Source organism: Xiphophorus hellerii, chromosome 8 (genome assembly GCF_003331165.1).
Source record: "Xiphophorus hellerii strain 12219 chromosome 8, Xiphophorus_hellerii-4.1, whole genome shotgun sequence".
Lineage (NCBI taxonomy): Eukaryota > Metazoa > Chordata > Actinopteri > Cyprinodontiformes > Poeciliidae > Xiphophorus > Xiphophorus hellerii.
Window position 1 is genome coordinate 27093833 of NC_045679.1, and position 19314 is coordinate 27113146.

At 41.6% G+C, this 19314-nt stretch overlaps 3 protein-coding genes across 3 annotated transcripts; 2 read left to right on the forward strand and 1 right to left on the reverse strand.

Annotated features, from left to right (window-relative positions):
* The first annotated feature begins 1607 nt into the window (after positions 1–1607).
* On the forward strand, positions 1608–6231 carry crybb1 (crystallin, beta B1). The gene is made up of 6 exons (XM_032570492.1): positions 1608–1735; positions 2061–2204; positions 3181–3299; positions 3466–3598; positions 4809–4951; positions 5842–6231. Exons 2-6 carry the CDS (start codon positions 2082–2084, stop codon positions 6017–6019), a joined length of 696 nt encoding a protein of 231 aa, XP_032426383.1. The 5' UTR covers positions 1608–1735; positions 2061–2081; the 3' UTR covers positions 6020–6231.
* A 1162-nt stretch (positions 6232–7393) lies between these two features.
* On the forward strand, positions 7394–16274 carry acads (acyl-CoA dehydrogenase short chain). The gene is made up of 10 exons (XM_032570468.1): positions 7394–7519; positions 9014–9174; positions 10018–10167; positions 10245–10356; positions 10917–11068; positions 11158–11328; positions 12896–13033; positions 13275–13370; positions 14586–14642; positions 14729–16274. The coding sequence occupies exons 1-10, from the start codon at positions 7492–7494 to the stop codon at positions 14879–14881; spliced, it is 1218 nt and encodes a 405-aa protein (XP_032426359.1). The 5' UTR covers positions 7394–7491; the 3' UTR covers positions 14882–16274.
* A 620-nt stretch (positions 16275–16894) lies between these two features.
* On the reverse strand, positions 16895–18878 carry cldn5b (claudin 5b). Its single transcript, XM_032570493.1, has one exon. The coding sequence runs from the start codon at positions 18757–18759 to the stop codon at positions 18112–18114; it is 648 nt and encodes a 215-aa protein (XP_032426384.1). The 5' UTR covers positions 18760–18878; the 3' UTR covers positions 16895–18111.
* Positions 18879–19314: the final 436 nt, after the last annotated feature.

Sequence of the window (19314 nt, forward strand, 5' to 3'; positions counted from 1 at the left end):
CAGACATGTTACTGAATGCATTTTAGCTAATTTCCACTAATATTAACTTATAAATTGCTGTTTTGCATTCCAGATGTAGTAAGTTGCTGTAGGTCAACATGCTATTGATAGCGTACATCCTACTGACAGAATTCTTGCTAACTTTAGCATTTTAGCTAATTCTGGACATGTTTATGACATTACAGAAAGGCAGACATAAACTATCTAGTTGTTTTATGCTGATACGGATTTGAGACTCAAACTGGAGGCCTGCTCATCCTGACTCTCCATAAAAACTTCTGATTTGGTCTGAGTATGCACACTTTGGCTGGCCCCTTCTAAATCTGTTGAGAAATTATCTAGTTCACTCCAGGATTATAAGCATAAATACTCATAAAAAGTTAAAATATAACTTCTAATATCTCTTTATTGCATATTATTTTGATCATGTTATATTACACACTATTTCTAGCCTGTTAGGTCTCATCTCTATTGGGGCCAGATGACTTGTGAAATATGACAGATTATGAGCTCTGATCAAACCAAAATAACTCAAAGCAACTTCCTGCTTTATAATCCCATTTCCCTACAGTAAGCTATGAAAATAATTTAGAAAATTAATTTGAATTGTTGTCAAAGTGGATACAAAACATTCTTGGTGCATGGTCTGTAAGAAACACATAGCTCTTTTTTATACCTGAAAAGTTGGGCACAAAACACTTAATCTAGCCGAAATGGCAAAGAGGCAAAATTACCAGCTCCCTGTTAGATGCTATAAAAAGTGCCAAACTCCAAGGACCAACACAAAGACAGATAAATAAAACTTTATCCTTAAGGTATTCTTTCAAAAGCCACTATGATAGCATCTGGTTTAGTTTTGAAACTTCCCCCCTTAAGGTATAAATTGACACTTTTGACCCGAACAACCCAAACGAATGGGGAAACAGTTTAGTGGTGGGTGCCCCAATTAAATTGACTGGTGTTAATTTGATTGTATGGATTTTTAAAATGTAACAAACAAACTCGTTAAGGTGGTCTTACAAAACAGACAACACACACATCAGTGTAACCCTTCAGAAGAGTAACAGCCAGTGCATCCAAACAAAGGTTCAGTTCAGTTTTAATGGAGGTTGAAACAAACAGTTTACCTTGACTTGGAACTTTGCCCAAGGCACAGTGATGGTTGCTAACCCTACTCTTGCTTAAAACCTCTATTCTGGTCTTAAGCTAGTGAAAATGTAAACATTAGTAAAAATTCAATTTATTTTTACAGTAGGAAGTACTGCATATTTTCAGTATGTTTTGTCTTGTTTTGGCTCGTCAGAGCTAAAGGACGGTGATTTAAAATGCTCTGTCTTTGTTCTCGGGTCCCCAGGCTATTGAATATGGTACATTGTTGTTAGCCTGTGTAGGTGATTACCTCTTTGTGTCCCCCTGGATCTTTGCATTCCTTGTGTCTACATACAGCTATAGCTCACAGGCCCAGCAGCCCAACCCAGGGTAAAACTGCGTGGGTCAGTGCTTTCCTTTGACAGTGAAATGCTTACAGGCAGGCCAGAGGGGGCCGGCAATGTTTCCAGGCTATGCGATGACCTGCCGCTTTGGCGCAGGCCAACTGTGATGACGCGAGGCTTTCTATTGTGCCGTGAGCCCATACGTTTGGCCTTTGCCAGGGTATAAAAGCTTGGGTCTAGCTCTGACGGAACCAGCACGAGCCAGCTTCCCTCACACGGCACTGCAATCTGTACTAACGCAGGTAAGGACACACAGACACACCCATACACAGCCGAGCACCAGAGCTGCACATCCAGAGCCAGGGTCCACTCCCCGTCATCCACAAGCCCCCCCCTCTAACTCCCTATCTCAGCCAAGGGGAAAGGCCCAAACAGAAGTGTAGCATAAAAATGAGCCGAACATAAACAACAATAAATCCCAACAAAGCACATTTCCCTCCAGATGATGTTAATGTTTTGGAGCTCTTCCCATTCTTTTGCATCAACCTCCACAATTCTGTTTGTTTACACTTCTATTTTTGACCCCCCCCCATTCCCTCTCCTCGGCTTCCTGCATCCGACTCACAGACTCTCCTGAAGCCCCTCACCATGTCTCAGACTGCCAAGTCCGCCTCCAGCCAGGGCGCTGATGCCAAGGACAAGGGAGCCCCAGCTCCAGCTGCCACCAGCAAGGCCACCAAGACCGGCGATCCTGGCATGGGATCCTACAGAGTGAGTCACTGCAGCAACATCAGTGCACATCAGCTTAGATTTTGTTTGTTCTGTCGGGCCATGAGGAAAGAGTTGAGTGGGATCTTTGAAGGAATCCAGCTGGAGACGATGTAAGAGTGGAAAAACAAGCAAGTAAGGAGTGGAAGACATCTGTTAGAAGATGTAGAAACAGTGAGGTGCAGAATTCTATAGAGATTTTAGACTCTAATATCATTTTCAAGGGAGTAACCTGAGGTTGGAACTGAAATTTTATAAATTTTTCATTTCAGTGGACAGACCTAAAGCTGCAGTATGTAACTTTTGTAAAATATATATTTTTATATTATATTTGTTCAAACTGTCAATATGTTGTGGCAGTATGTGAAACAAATAGTCTGAAAAAAATCGAGCTCCGCTGCCTCCTCCCAGTAGAAACAACCAATCAGAACCAGGAGGAGGGTCTTAGTGCTGTCAATTACAATTTTTAACAAATATGTTAAAAACATGTATATTTTATTTTTATTATAGTTATATACTGTATCTTTAAAGGAAGCTGTTTTATAAGCAGTTTTCTGGAAGTTTATTCCAGGTTAGAGGAGCTTTTAAAAGTCCAGCTTTACTGAAAGTATAAAATGATTGGCAGGAAAAAAAAATCACAGCTATTTATACAGTAGATAAATTCATACCAAGAGTTAAACTTTTTTTTTTAAAGTAAATTTTTCCAGAACTATCACTTTTGTTTCTGAAAAATCCATATCTATGACAAAAACAGAGATTTCCTCCAAAACCTGCTATGATAAGTTGTGAAACATATATTATATTCATATTAACATCATTTCTAGTTTCAGGCTGTAAAAACGTGTCTTTAAAAGTGAAACTTTATTCTGACTGGGTTCCAGTTGGATGTCACATGAGCAACATCTGTCTGCACGATTAGGGAGGATTAAACTGAGTTTCCTGTAATCCACCCAACACTTCCATCATCCCCTCTGTGCAGATCATGCTGTTCGACCAGGAGAACTTCCAGGGCAGGATGATGGAGGTCCAGAATGAGTGTATGAACGTGTGTGACCGTGGCATGGATAGAGTGCGTAGTATCATTGTGGAGTGCGGCCCGTAAGTTCCCACACAGAGAAGTGATCTGAGCACCTCCGACCTCTCTGTACTTCTCTTCTTCATGTGTGTTACTCTTTTCTGCTGTCCTCCTTCTCCCTTCCTCTGTGCTTATCCCTGAACCCCCGTGCCCGGTCCCCTCACCCCCCAACACACCCACCCGCTCTAGCTTCGTTGCCTTTGAGCAGACCAACTTCCGTGGTGAGATGTTCATCCTGGAGAAGGGAGAGTATCCTCGCTGGGATACCTGGAGCAACTCCTACCGCAGCGACTGCCTCATGTCCCTCAGGCCCATCCGCATGGTACTGTCAACACTCAAACTTAAAGGGGCGGTGTTATGTCAGTTGCTACTCCCTCATGAAAAACACACCTGGAGTGTTACCTGGGTGGACCTAGTGCCGCCTCCGAGGTGCAGCTTCTCCTCTGAGCTGCAGCTTCACAGCTTCTGCCTCACAGAGCGGCTCTCACCCACAGCTCCTTCAGACTAGCCAGAAGCAATTAGCTAACGCCAGGTGGAACTGCGCACCTACTAAGTTCATTACAGGAGCTACCTCTCAGTGCAACGCTGGTAAAAATATTTTGAAATGGTTAATAGAGGAGCCATGTTGTGCTGACTTTCTGAAGGTGGAGCTTTAGAAAGAGCAGGAGCTTCTTAAAGAGACAGAAGCCCAACTTCAACGTGCTAAATTACAAAGTCAAATTTTTATGACGTCAAATTTGATATATGCAGCATTTTATAACAACTGAAGATAACAAAGTTACTTTATTGTGCAGTATGTGCCTGAAAAATACATAATACTACCCCTCTAATGAAAACATATGTCAGATAGGAGTATAATCAAGACTATTAAAAATGGAAATTTATATGTCATTACTTTCTGTTACCACCCAAGCAGACTTTCATTGAAGCCATATTTCATATCCAGTGAAAGGTGAAAAACCTTCAGTATAGAAAGGATTCCTATATCCATTGATGTCTTGGTGTGGTGGAAAGTGAAAAGGTTGAACCAGGCTATGCTGAGCTGAACAAAGCTCAGCTTTCAATGTCTCTCTTTCTAGAGCAGAACTGCGACCACATCAGAGCGGCTGAACAAAGGCTGGACTTTCAGTGTTTTTATTTAGGCTAAACTTAAATAGTGCATGCCAGGATATCTCCCAGTTCACCAAATTCTGTTTACTGCTGTTTGAAGGAAGTAAAGCCTTAACTGGACAAAAGCTTAATATTAATGATCACACTTTTTTTTTTAGAAGAAGAAAACAACTTGTTATTCTTCAGATTTGCATTGTCAGCCTATTTGGTCCATTTTAAATTCAAACTATTTCTGACACATGTACATTGTTATCTAAAAATAGCAACTACAGTAAAGAAGTCTGTATTGAGGAAACTCAGTGAACTTTAATTCCAGTCCCTGAGGGCTAAAAGTAGAACAACACTGCCCTCTTTAGAGTCACTGACAACACTGACACAAAGTCAGGAATAAAATCTCTCTGTTTTGGTTTTCCTCTCTGCAGGACAGCTTGGAGCACAAGATCTGCCTGTTTGAGCTCTCCGACTTCAAGGGCAACAAGATGGAGATTCAGGAGGATGATGTGCCCACCCTCTGGGCGCACGGCTTCTGCGACAGAGTGGGCAGCGTGAGGGTGCCAGGAGGAGCGTGAGTGGACACACATTTGGTCAGGCAGATAGTTATTGATAGCTCCTTGGGGAGCTTTTGAGTATCCTTCTGACCCTGTTAACCTTTTTAAGGGAACTCTAAAGCTCTAGCGCCAACAGGAACCTCCTTAAAGGCACAAGAATCTCTTTGGGAGACCTTTTCAGACCCAACAAAACCAGCTTCATGGAAAGTTAAATATTGCTAGCATTGCTAATCTGACCCTTGATGAACAGCAATGCTCCAAAAAATTGATTTAATTCATCACCACGACTCAGGACAGCGATTTTTACCTGCTATAAATACCTAAACCAAACTGCAAAGTTCTAAAACAGACTCATAATCTATTGATTGACCTGCATAATGTCTTAAGATGCAATCATAGCCCCTAAAATATGTATGAAGTATCTGCTGTAATGTCACCAAGGACCCCAGTCACAATGTACTATATTATGAAGCCCCAAAATAGACCTGTTTGCAAAACAGAGGACCACACAACTTTTCTGCAGGAATCGTAATTTGGTAATTTCTTTAAATGCAACTCTGTACTTCTAGGCTCCACTAATGACCAATAAGGCCAAATAAGGCATCTCTTCTTAGTGACAGAAAACAAAATTCCTTAGAACCTTGTTCCCTAAACTCTGTATTGACTACAACCATGACCACTGACCTTTCTGTGAGTCCTGCACAAGATCATAAATGAGATCAAGTAGCTCCAGTTGACCTTGTAAAATCATTCTCAGAGACTCAAAGAGATTAAAACGATCTATTTGGGAAGCATTAGGATGTGAGAACTTATTACAAGGCCTCTGGTACCTCATAGTCTCCTGCAATTAGAAGCTAAGTACACAGGGATGCACATAACACTCCCTCTCTCTCCATGTGTCTCTCAGCTGGGTGGGTTACCAGTACCCTGGATACAGAGGCTACCAGTACCTGTTTGAGTGCGGTGACTACAGACACTACAATGACTTCTGCGCCTTCCAGCCCCAGATCCAGTCCATGCGCCGCATCAGGGACATGCAGTTCCACCAGAGAGGATGCTTCACCTTCACCACCGCCAGCAAGTGAAACACACCTGCTTGACCGCCTGGTGGCGCTGTAGCTCTCTCAGCTTTTTATCTCTCCAAGCTTCTTCTTTCTCCAATTCTCTGGTCCTTTCCTTGACCTCCGACAGCGTTGCTCCATCCCAAAGGAAAGAGAGATCGAGAGCAATACACTGGACAACCTTAAGTGACTTTTTATGGTGCTAAAAAATAAACGTGAAAAACTTGATCCCTTTACGACTGGATAAGCTTTATTTATTTTACAGAAAGTGGTATGTTTTGTGTTTAGACTGTGATATAACTCATTTGTTTATATCTTTCTTTTTTCTGCCCTGGCATCTGAGTCGAACATTCGGGTGGGTCTTGTGTCTCGCAGTGTCAAGGCAAATAAAATATTGATCCTCTTGACCTTACAGAATTAATCGCACGATGCACTTTATGTGGTTGAGGCAACAAACTGAACATGACAATTATAGAAGAATCGATTCTCCTAAAGACGAGTATGACGTAGATTTATGTCATCCTACCAGTTTGAAATGTATTCACCCCTGATTTATCATTGAACAAGTCAGAATTTTTCATCAGCGTGTTCTAATTAATTCCAAAGGATTCATTTATTGCTTTTTTCCTAATATAATTATTTTGTGTTTCTCATAAAAATATGACAAAGCAAACTACATCAAGCACCAGAGGCAAGTTGCTTTGGTAACAACACACAGTGGAAACTTTGAAATTTGCTTTGAATTTTAGGCATCAACTTCACATAGGCTACTGATGTATTACATTTATGTACAGTGCAGTGAAAAACATGCCCTTACGAATTTGTTTTTTCAGACTATTTTTGCTCCAATTTAGTCACTTCAACGCTTTAAAATCACCAAAGAAAATTACTGTCAAATTGAGATAATATGAACAAAACAAAAATCAGCTTTGAAATTCTAACTTAATTTCTTCAGCTATGAAAGCCAACCTGCTAGACAAAATCTAACTAAGATTTTGCCCCTTGTACAGAAATTTTAAAAAGAAATAATCAACTTTATTCCGGTTTATGAAAGAGATGAGTTGACTGTATTTCTACTTTAACCCTTGAAAACTCCGAAATGCTGCAGATTGATTGGTGTAACTTCTTTTCTTTGTTTTTCTAGTGAGGTCTGTTGTTTACGAGGTACAGTGAATCCAGCAATGCGTCACGTGGTCCACATGCTTCATCTGTCCTCTTTAGGTGTGCTCGTAAATTATACAAACCCCACTTTTAATGTAAGCTTGAAAGGGTCATCCTAAATATTAAGAGGTGAATAGGACAAGCAATTTTCGTTTTTTACATGAATTATTTTTAAATTGGACATTTTAATATTTTTATATGAATCCCACCATGTCGACTCATTCAGCGAATGATGCTGTTCCAACCTAATACAGTAATGACGATCACGATAAAACTTGAAGGCAACACATAATTTCATAAACTTTCAGCTGGGGTTGTACCGTGAGGAAGGTACCATGTCGGCACTTTTTAAAGCTAGAAAAGGTGAGTTTCTAAGGACAAAGCCGAAAGAAGACCAATGAGAAACGTTAAAACAAGCTAGAGAATCACGTTAGAGACGGGTTAGTTAAGTGAGAGCTATTTAACAGTATAATGGTTGAACGCATGAACAGCTGTGTGCTCGCATCTTGGATTACCTGACATCTGTAACTTGTGTAGTTTAACCCCAGTGGAAAACAAACCTGGGTGATTTTTCTCTCCTCGCTGGGATTAGAAGCAAGCAGTATGTAGCTGTGTTTTCAGTTAGCTCGTTGGCTAAGTACGGTTTCAGTTTAGCTGTAAAAAATCAAAAACTTCTTCCGCTCCCGACTTAGTTACAGAGAGAAAGTCAGAGCACCTGGTGCTGCTGTTTAAATGTTGCATTCACGGGGTCATTTATTTGATGAAGGTGACTGATGGTGGGAATGACCTTTCACCTAAATAAGCAAACGAACGCTAGATAGCTAGTGGTGCGTTTAAAGACCCTGCTGCTATTCAGTGCGGTCTTCTCAGTGAGTAGTGTATTGTATGCAGCCTAGTTGACCATAGTTTGATTATCTTTAACTATGTCAATGGCGAAAAGGGTCAAAATAAGCCTCCCTAATTTATTTCTATACATGTTAGGGGGCGGCAGCGGCACGGGTGGAAGAGCAGGCGGCCGCGGAGGTTACGAGTTCGACTCCCATTCGTTCGCGAACATTTAAAGGAGGACTTTGTCAGGGCGTCCGGGGCAAAATCTGTCAAATCAATGTGCGAGAGAGGCAGTTAAAATATAACTTAGCCATAAAAACAAACATGATACATTCCAAAAATGCTACCAAAATAGGTGGTGGACAGCCAAAGTAGATAAAATGCATCAACCACTTCGTTTTAAATCTGATGTCTGAACTGAAATATATTCTGGCCTCTGCCAAAATCAGAAATCATGGAGCTGAGATTTTTGGCCCTTTTTTGTGGTATTTATTTAGATAAGAGAACGTGATTATAAGTAGTACTTAAAAAAAATCATCACTCAGTCTACAGACAGAGCCCCACCACTAAAATGCAGTTCTAAACAAAATCCCACATTATCAAATAGGTCACTTCATTATATTACATAATACAATTTCACTGCTAAATGCCATTAATTTATGCTTTTAGATTCATATTTAAAAGCATAAATGTGAATTTATGCTTTTAAATTCATATTTATTGTTAATCTCATGGAACCAACAGTGGAGAAAAAAAAGTTTGCTTCAGTTTCTGGTATAGGCAGTCAATTAATTTAACATCCTGGTTTTATGAAGTGTGTTATTTTTTTTATAAAGCAAACCAATAACTGGAATTGTAATTAATAGTGCATATTTTTTGATTGCTTTGGGTAAAGTAATATTAGTACTTTGCTGCATTTCCTCTGCTTTTTTAACATATCTCTCTTTTTTTTCTTTAATTTAGTTATCCATTTTAGCAAACGCATCAGCCCTTAGTGTTGATCCCTGTCCGTGTTCCTTTGTCCCTCAGTTATAGACTTCTGTCTCCATGGCAGCCGCAGTCTGTCCCAGCTGGCCGAGTTGCCGGAGACGCATCAGTTACTGAGGCAGACCTGCAGAGACTTTGCAGACAGAGAACTGGCCCCCATTGCTGCCAAGCTCGATAAGGAGCATTTTTACCCTGCTAAGCAGGTACTATCACACACACACAAATATACACACAGCTGCACAACAAGAGGATTTGTAAATGATTGATTATATGTAAACTTTAGTTTAAATAGAAAAATGAAGATTTGATTCAATAGAAAAATAGTACTGAATGTTATTTTACTGTTTTTAACATGAGTCTTGCACATTAAAGAAAGTATGACCGACAGCTCAGTCTCTGTTCCTGTCTTGTTTTTAGAGGTGTGCTGATAAAATGTTTTCACTTCCAATACGATACACATTTTTCAGCTTTGAGCCCTGGCCGATACCGATATCGACACAATACGATATCAGGACGAATAATCCATATTTTTACTTATTTTGTACCGAGCAATGTTAGAAAAGGCTTGCAGATGACATTATTTATAACAAAACACTTTCCCCGTGTTATAAGTGAAATAATCTGCCAGTGGAACTATATTAATAGAATTATTAACTTTAAACAAGCTCATATCTTGCTAAAAACCTACTTAGTTTTGTCTTATTTCAAGTGTGAAATAAGATACAACAGAAGAGGAATAATTACGCTAATAGTTCATAATTATGTTATTCGGCATATTTTTATCAAATGACAATAGAAATACTTGGTAAGATTTTGTGTTTTTTGCCATGATTTTATGGAAACCTTATTGAAATTCAACAGGTGAATAATGTCTGACATTAAAATGAATTCTAACTGCGACAAAACCAAAGGAAACTGTTGGGGGTCAAATGGTTTATCATCATGCTCTAGGAATTTGTGTCTAAACTGATCTATTGTTTTGCGTAGAAAGTATCATGACTTGTATAGAAAGAAAGATGTCGGCGGCCATTGTTCTGCTTATTCAGGTAAAGGAGCTGGGGGCGATGGGTGTGATGGCCATGGAGGTGCCAGAGGAGCTGGGTGGAGCGGGGATGGACTACCTGGCTTACAGCCTGGCCGTGGAGGAAATCAGCCGAGGCTGCGCCAGCACGGGCGTGGTGGTCTCCGTTAACAACGTAGGAGCAACCAATCAGCATGGAGGAGCGAGGCAGACGGCGCTGGTCTAATGCTGGGACTGTTCTGTGATTCTCAGTCTCTGTACATCGGGCCCATCCTGAAGTTTGGCACAGAGGAACAGAAGAAGCAGTGGATCAGCCCGTTCACTGCTGGAGACAAGGTGGGCTGCTTCGCCCTCAGCGAGCCAGGTAACCATAGCTACCGTTTGTAGCATCGCACTGTTTTAGCAACAGGACATCCATGAAACTGAGCAGAACACACAGACGCATGTTTTACTGTAAGCTAGCCCGCACAATTATTATTATACGATTAATTGATTAATTGCTTATTGCTTGAGTAAAAGTCTTCAGTCAGAGGCCTTTCCGGATTTGTTGCAAGACTGTCTGTTACTGGAAATCCTTCCTGTCCACAGCAACTCTTTGAAGACTCTTGATTTACATGAATTATGACAAGATTTAATTTCCCTTGGAGATAAATAATGTTGCTTTTCATTGAATTGAAATCATTGGGGTACTTAGTCTTTCACACCCAGGTCATGGCTGCTTATTTGCCTAATAAAAACAGACCCTAGAATCTGTTGGGATTAGACTGAAATAACTTGAGAATTTCTTTTTTTTGACCTGATTATTACTAGCTTGTCCTGAAGCTTAAAACCACAGTGTACGTTCTGTTTTCCATGACTTTGTCTTTGTTCCAGCAGTCATTCAATAGTAATGCGATTATCTAACAGTGTGAACCTAAACGTCAGGAAACGGGAGCGATGCGGGCGCTGCCTCCACCACCGCCCATCAGGACGGAGAGGAGTGGGTGCTGAACGGAACCAAAGCCTGGATCACCAACTGCTGGGACGCCTCGGCTACGGTCGTGTTCGCCACCACGGACAAGAAGCTCAAACACAAGGCACGGCAGTGAGACACGGCGTTTCTGTCTGCAGAGAGAAAGCAGCGCCCTTTAACTCATCCTTCCTCCCACTCTGTCTGTGTCTGCAGGGAATCAGTGCCTTCCTGATCCCCATGCCGCACCCCGGACTCTCTCTGGGAAAAAAGGAGGACAAGCTGGGCATCAAGGCCTCGTCCACCGCAAACATCATCCTGGAGGACTGCAAGATCCCACTGAACAACATGCTGGGGCCCCGCGGCGCCGGCTTCAAAATCGCTATGGTATTCTAACGCTTCATCACTACTGCAGTCGTAAATCTTTACATTCAGCCCATCCTGCTGCTCACTGGCTGGATGGATGCTGAACATCCACTGTTACTGATTCAGAGAAGCAGGCCACACTAACGGGAATTAGACAGGAATGAAATGATTTATTGATTATTGAGATAATCTTTAACAAATTTAGTCAGCAATTAATTGTCAACTAGACTGTACAGATAAAAAAAGGCAATTTGCTGAAAGAACAACATATTCAGAGCAGTCAAAACTGTATAAAAATTAAACATTTTGCAAAATAAGAAAAGAAAAATCTGTAAATTTGTTCTACCCAGAACTCCTCAAGTGAAGGTTTTAGCTTCCCCCCTGCTCAAATTCTGTATAGGAAATCTCATTTTAAGCATGTTTTGCTGTCTAATTACTCATCAATTAATCCAAAAAAATCAGCAGATCAGCCCCACATTGTATTGATAAGTCCAGCAGAAAGGCCTGAGATTTTCATATTGATGTTGGAAGATTTTTTTAGCTGCAGATGCATCCTTTACTATGAATGATCAAGTGTTCACTAAATGAATGCAGTTGCTGTATTTTAGGCAAAAAATGTTTTTCTTATTTAAGAAGGAACAAATATTTAATTGCAAGTATTTCTAATATTGCAATATTAGAAAAATATGCAGAATGTGACGATTTTGTTTTTTAATCTATTCATCTTCAGAATAATGGTTAGATTAATCGATGACCAAAATAATCGTTTTTTTTGCCACCCTAATAATAATAATAATAAATGCTTAAGTCCCATAGCCATAGTTGTGATGGTGACTTTTTACCATTCTGTTTTATTTAATTTGTTTATTACATGATTAATAAAGGTCATAGCAGTAGTCCACTCCACGTTTTTCCTTTTTATTTCAACATGAAAATCACAAATTAATAATAAATTGTGTTAGAATATTGTGTTACTTAGTGAAAATAATAACAACAAACAAGCTCTTAATCTGAGCTAAAGCTGGGTCAGGTCGTGTTTCAAAGGAAACCAAAATTTAGTTGACAATTTTATCACAGTTTTATACATGTGTAAAACAAAACAAAATTGCTTATAGTAATGATGCAATGAAATATTTCAGCAAAGATCCCTTTAGGTTGTTTTGTCACATAATGCTAACACATCATCCTTGGTGAGCCCGTTTTTGGTCTTAATGCACAAAAACATGAAATTCTGCCCACATTTAAACAGACCAACGTCTTTGTTGAGTGTTTCTCTCTCTGATGCTGCATTCAAGGGCTCGGTTAAAACTAGAACTGCTTATGTAGGGGTTGTATGAAATGTGGTGGTGATGACTGGAAGCAGCTAAAAGTCTCACTTTTTCTGTCAAGACGAGAAAAACTTCCAAAATAGCTGTTGTTAACATGCTATTTTTGCCAGGAAAAACATTGACTTTGGTTTTAAAGAGTACTTTATGGAGTTCTCTAAGTTTCAAGAGCTCTGCATATTTAGGTGGAAATAACGATGTGTTTGTGTCCTCTGGTGGTGTTTACTTCTGGCTAAGTTGCATGACGTTTGTGCGTCCCTCAGCAAACCCTGGACAGCGGGCGGATCGGCATCGCGTCCCAGGCTCTCGGCATCGCTCAGGCGTCACTGGACTGCGCCGCCGACTACGCACACAAGAGGACCGCCTTCGGAGCGCCCATTGGCAAGCTGCAAGCCATCCAGGCAAGACCAGCTGCTCTCAAACAGAACCGCATGCTGGACTTCCTGTTAAACACAGAGCTAGAGCTAGTTTTAGTCTGATTCATTACGGTTTAGTGTGTTACCGGGTAAAAACGGACTTCAGAGAAAACCGAAGTTCAGTTTAGGAGTTTATAAACACAGAATCTTAATACAGTTTCTTAATTCCAGGTGCCAGTCCCTCAGACTGAACTCTTTTGTTTTTCTCTGTGTTGACCTGATCCAGTTTAAACTGGCTGACATGGGCGTGGCCATAGAGAGCGCCCGCCTGCTCACCTGGAAAGCTTCACTCCTCCGAGACGCGAAGAAAGCCTTCACCAAGGTAAACTGTGGGCCTCTGCACAACGAATGGAACACACTCAACATTTGAATCTGATGTCATTCAGACATTTCCTCATTATTTATTGTCCTTTGCTCTCATGTCACAAAGTTTAACTCCTCAAGAGTTTAGATGCAGAAATAACTCAATTAAAGTGGGACACAGGTGAATCATGTTGTAGGTTTCTTCACTTTAAGTCAGTTTACTACATTACAAACATCTCAAGGACTTTACAGGACAAATGGATTCAATTAATCTACAGAATCAGTTCAGTTCTGCTCATAAAAACTGGTTAAAACTCTGTTTCACACGTAATAACTTGATCCTGTGGTAATATTTACTTTATTGCACCAACTGGTAAAAAGTTTCTATCTGACAAAACAATCACTTATGCTAAGCATGCATGTGGTGACAGTGGAAAAGAATGACTCATTTTAATTGACAACTGTATAGCCTACCGACAAAATAAGCTACATTTTCTATTCAAAAGCCCTTTTTGCTGTTTAAGTATTGAATAAATACACATATGAGCTCAACGACAAAGATGTGTAGTGTTTTTATTTTGTTATTCAGCCATCAGATTGGTGCAAAATGCGATTATGTGTTGGGGACGTCTGTGCTGCTGCAACATGTTTAACATTCAGATGCTATTTTAGACCTGAAAAACTTTGCTAATATGCTAACTCTTTTTAGCACAACTTGTGTTTACCAGCATCCAAGCAAATCATTTTTAAAGCAAAAATTGACTCACTGTGGGCCAACAGAAGCAGCTTCGTCATCCGTTACTTTATTTCAACTGACGATGTCGCATTTATGTTAAATTTAAGGGGACATATCAGAAACACACAAAGACAAAGGTTCGGGCCAGAACCTTTCTATGTTTTGAAAATAATGGACAAAAAATATTTCAACAAGTATAAAATTGATGTAATTGATTTAAAAAATATACATCTTAAAGTCCCGGTAAAAAAATCTTTATGAAAGAAATCCACAAACATATGGGACCAAATTTATATTTATTTACTTTGGGGATTAGTTTATTTAATGTAGTTCTTGTGTCTTGTTTTGTAGTATTAAAAAAAAATCAATAAACAAACCAAAAATAAAAAAACACACATTCAGTGATCAAACCAGTTCAGGTCACAGGAACCAACTAAAAAGTTGATCATTGTTACATCTCTCGGTGACGGACATTTCTCTGACGGTGTTTTCCCGCAGGAAGCAGCCATGGCCAAACTTGCGGCGTCTGAGGCCGCCACTTTCTGCTCCCATCAGGTAAGAAAACGGCAAACGGAGGACTGGAGCAGAACCGAAGCGGTGGTCGGTGTAAAACCTTGTTCTGTTTCTGCATTGTGACTCAGGCCATCCAGATCCTGGGCGGGATGGGCTACGTGACGGACATGCCCGCCGAGAGACACTACCGCGACGCCCGCATCACAGAGATCTACGAGGGCACCAGTGAGATCCAGAGGCTGGTCATCGCCGGTCAGATCCTGAAGGAATACCAGTCATAGGAGCCCTTCTGCACTAAATGGACACTTTATCCTGGATGAAATACAGTTTTCTATTTTTTGTTTTGTTTGTTTGTTTTCCCAACGGTAAAGGCCTTTTTGTTGATGTTAGCTGAGGCTTGAAGAGAAGATTCAGGTGGTTTTAAACCAGCAAGATATTCTGGCATTGATTGAAATACACTGGAAATGAAATAAGAGCTTAACTGGCCAGTTAAAATATTTAACTGGCCAAAATATTTAAAATCAGGGCATCTTTTCTCCAAACCTCATATTCTAAGTGCAGAGGTTTCTGGGTTTATGTTGACGTTTTGTTCCAAACCATTCCCAGAATCCTTTTCTTTTCACCGCTCATCATGTGCCATTCAGAGGTCCGACCACCAGGTGGCGACAGAGAGTCATCGTGCGTCTTGACCCATTTCTGCATCCTAACATCAGGAGCGGTTGTGTAATAGGAACACTGTGATCACACTTGCAGATCATCAGAATGTTTAGTTCTCTGCTGCGATAAAGACGCTCTAATTGAAACAGTTTTGATTCATTATCTGAAGGTGTGTGTGATGACACACCGTGTGTTTGCCTCACACGCCTTTCAGCGCTCAGCATTTACATATTTGATTGTAATTTATTATGTGCAGGTGTTAATAAAAACGCAGCGGTTTGAGATTGGAACGATGGTGGGAAGAAGCAGCTCCAGTCTGTGTGTGTGTGTTGGGGTGTGTGTGTGTGTGTGTGTTTACTCCTTTCCTCTCCGTTACTCCATGTGAAGGCTCTGACTGCTGATCTAGGCCAAGATTCCGGATGCTGGAATGGCTCCCTGCTGATTGTGCTGACGATAGGGAGCATTGTTCACTGCAGCCGCGCTGCTTGTTTACCGCGTGTGAAACGCCGACCTGATTACCCGAACCTCAGTTTAATAGTCCTATTTATTTCCCTTATTTCACATACAAACAGGAGATTTTACACCAGCGCTTATGGGGGGCCAAGTTCCTGAAGGTTTCCTCTAGCTAACAGGGTGTGGTAGGGGATTTCTTTAGGTCTTCACACACATGCTATCCCAAGAACTTCATCTTTAAAGTTCTTGCACACTCTTAAAGTGACACTTTGCTGAAGCAACTTTTGATCCATTATTAGGTGAGTCAGTTTAACAGACTGCTGAAAGCCTCCGTTTATGACATGCAGACGTATGAAAGGCTCTTAGATTTACAGTTTGACAGACTTTGTGTGACGTTCCCAGGACATGCTCAACACAATGAAACATGAAAATGACAGAAAAAATGAAAAAGATATAAAATTTTATTTGGATGTTGTTGATTTTGGCTTAAACTCAGTTTGGAGCAGTTAGTTGGAGAACGTGTTAGGCTCTAGAACCGCTTCTAAATAAAAAATTTAATTGGTTGGTGTTGAAGTAGCTTATTTATTTTATTTTTTTGTCATGCATGTTTGAAAAAAATTCTTGAATCTCCCATGGCAACCATTCTGGTGAGCCTAAACGCCTACTCATTCAAAGAGCCACCTATGTGCACTAAGCTCCTCGTTGGAGCTGCAGTCTCCAGCTGAGTCTCACCACTCAGCTCCTTCAGACTAGCCAGCAGCCATTAGCAAACACCTGGTGTGTCTGAGTGTGTCAAACAAACTTCCTCTTAGCCAACTCTCTAAAGCAGGGGTGTCAAACTCGAGTCCTCAAGGGCCGGTGTCCTGCAACTTTTAGATGTGCCTCTGCTGCACCACACCTGAATAGAATAATTAAGTCATTAGCAAGGCTCTGGAGAACTGATCTACACAAGGAGGAGGTAATTAAGCCATTTCATTCCAGTGTTTTGTACCTGTGGCACATCTAAAAACTGCAGGACACTGGCCCTTGAGGACTGGAGTTTGACACATGTGCTCTAAAGGATGGTTGTAAACGGCATACTGGAGGAGCCATGTTGTGATGACTTGCTGAGGGCAGAGTGTTGGCAGGAGCTGGAGCTTCTTAAAGAGACAGATGCCCAATTTTAAGACAATAAATTACAAAAGTCAAACTTCTAAGTCACGTTTAATATACAGCATTTTTGTAACAACTGAAGGTAACAGAGTTGTGCTATAAACTGGCACTATGTGCCTGGAAAGAAACATGTTACACCTTTAAATTTAAAATTGTATCAGTACTGAACAGGAAAAGAAACTATACATGAAAATGATCTGATTAAAATGAATATAGTCATAAATTGCTTTACATAAGTAAAGTCCAAAAGGCTTTTAATAAATGGTTGCCATGGAGAAGGGCACTGTGCTGGAGCTCTGTAGCAGCTCAGACTACTTTCCCCTCCATTAAGTTAACATTCTGGGCGTGGTGACAAGATAATCATTAGTCAATCCTCTTATTTATTTATTTTTTTCTATTTTCTACATTTAAACGTTTTAATAAAGACTGTGACAGTGGAGATGGCTCTCAGTTATTACTTCCTTTTCCTGTTGAAGCCATTGCCTTTAAATCAACGCACATCTGCCTGACTGCCATGTTTCCTTTCCATCCTCAAGAGGTTCTAACAGAAATGTGCCCATCCCAGATTATAGTTATATATTAATGCAACTAATTCAAAGTTCATAGACACTCTGATTATCTTAAAAAGTTTTTTTTTTCCACAAAGGCTTCACGTGCATTTCTATGTGTAAGATAATCCCTGTTGAATTTAACTCTCCACTAAATAAATGCACTGAAATTCAAGATCAGATCTTCGTTTCTTGTCACCATGTTCATCAGGGAGCCCCGCATCTGTCCCGTTAGCCTTCCATGAGTATTGGTATAATTCATATTTCTTACTTAATTTCTTTTTCTAAAGAAAAACAAAAATACTTCTAATATCACATGAGACTCTTTATGTAAAAAAAAATATATATATAATAAAATACAGTACATTTTGTTTTATTGTTTATAAGAAAAAGAAATCTGTACAAAAATGACAAAAACAGCACCTGCTCGGTTTTACAGTCAGTGACTGGATCGGAACCTCACCACATCCCAGCCCTTATTATAATAACCTGGTTCTGATTGTCCTCAGAGTTCAGGCTCCTGGCGGTGCCGACGCGCTACGAACCGCCTCAGTCATTTACCTTCATTTCAACAACACTCATATTTTTTACAGGCTTTTCTCCTGCGAACCTCTGAGCTCCGGGTCGGCGAACCGCCCGAAACTGGACGGGCTTCTGCCCAACTAAAAGTCCCCTAAACAAAACTGTCCTCCAGTGGGTTTTTACACGTAGTGCTTCTTGTCAAACTCGCCGCTGACCGTGATGGTTTTGGTGGGGGCCAATTTGATGGGGAAGGGGCTTCTGGGTCCCTGGGAGAAGGAGCAGCAGAGCACTGTGCCGCCGGACAACAGCAGCGCGGCGGCGGCCCAGCCGATGTAGATGGACGCCCCGATCTCCCTCTTCTGAGCGGGGGGGACCTTCGGGTTGTGGAAGTCCGTGATGATGTTGTTGGCCATCCAGCAGAGGGGAACCAGCACGAAGAGCCCGCAGAGGATGTAGATGACCCCTCCGGCGTACACCACCCTCCTCTTCACCGTCTCGTCCTTGAGGCAGTTGGTGCACTGCGCCCCGGCCACCGTCACCGTCAGCCCCACGACCCCCAGCAGGGCCGAGATGACCGTCAGGGCGCGGGCCGTCTGCAGGTCCTGCGCCAGCGCCAGCACCGAGTCGTGGATCTTGCACTGCATGTGTCCGGTGCTCTGCACCACGCAGGACATCCACAGCCCCTCCCAGATGGTCTGCGCCACCACGATGTTGCCCTCGATGAAGGCGTTCACCTTCCAGGTGGGCAGCCCGCAGGCGATCATCACCAGCAGCCAGCCGGCGACGCACAGGATCATCCCCAGGACCTCCAGGCAGGCGGCGAACATGGTTCTGGTTGTGTCGGTGCTGCTGGGTCCCTGAGTACGTGACGCGTGCTGCGCTCCTTTCTGATCACAGCTGGTCGGAGAAGTTCTGCTCTGGCCTTTTTATTCAGCATTGGATCAGAAACACACACACACACACGCGCACCCCCGCACAACGGCAAAACAGTAAAACTTTGGGCCAATCAGCAGCGGAGGCGTCTTCGCGTCAGCTAATGAGGAGGATGAGGAGGATGAGGAGGGCAGGGTCTGTCGGGTACACAAGCACGTGCTCATGTTGACGTAGGAGAATGTTTACAGTTCAGAGGTGGTGCCCCCTGACCTTCCCGCTCTAACCCCCCCATGAGACCGGACAGCTGCCCAGTGTAAGAGGAACTTTAGATTTTAGGCTTTAGATTTATATAGAAGATCAGGGCCACTAAAGAAAAGTATTCTGACTTTATTCCCAGAATTCTGACGTATTTTGTTCTGAAATTCTGACTTGTTTCCTGGAACTCCCATGTTTCCTCCTGGAATTAGAGACACTTGGCCCAGCCTGCCCGCTGGTGTTGGTCATTCTGT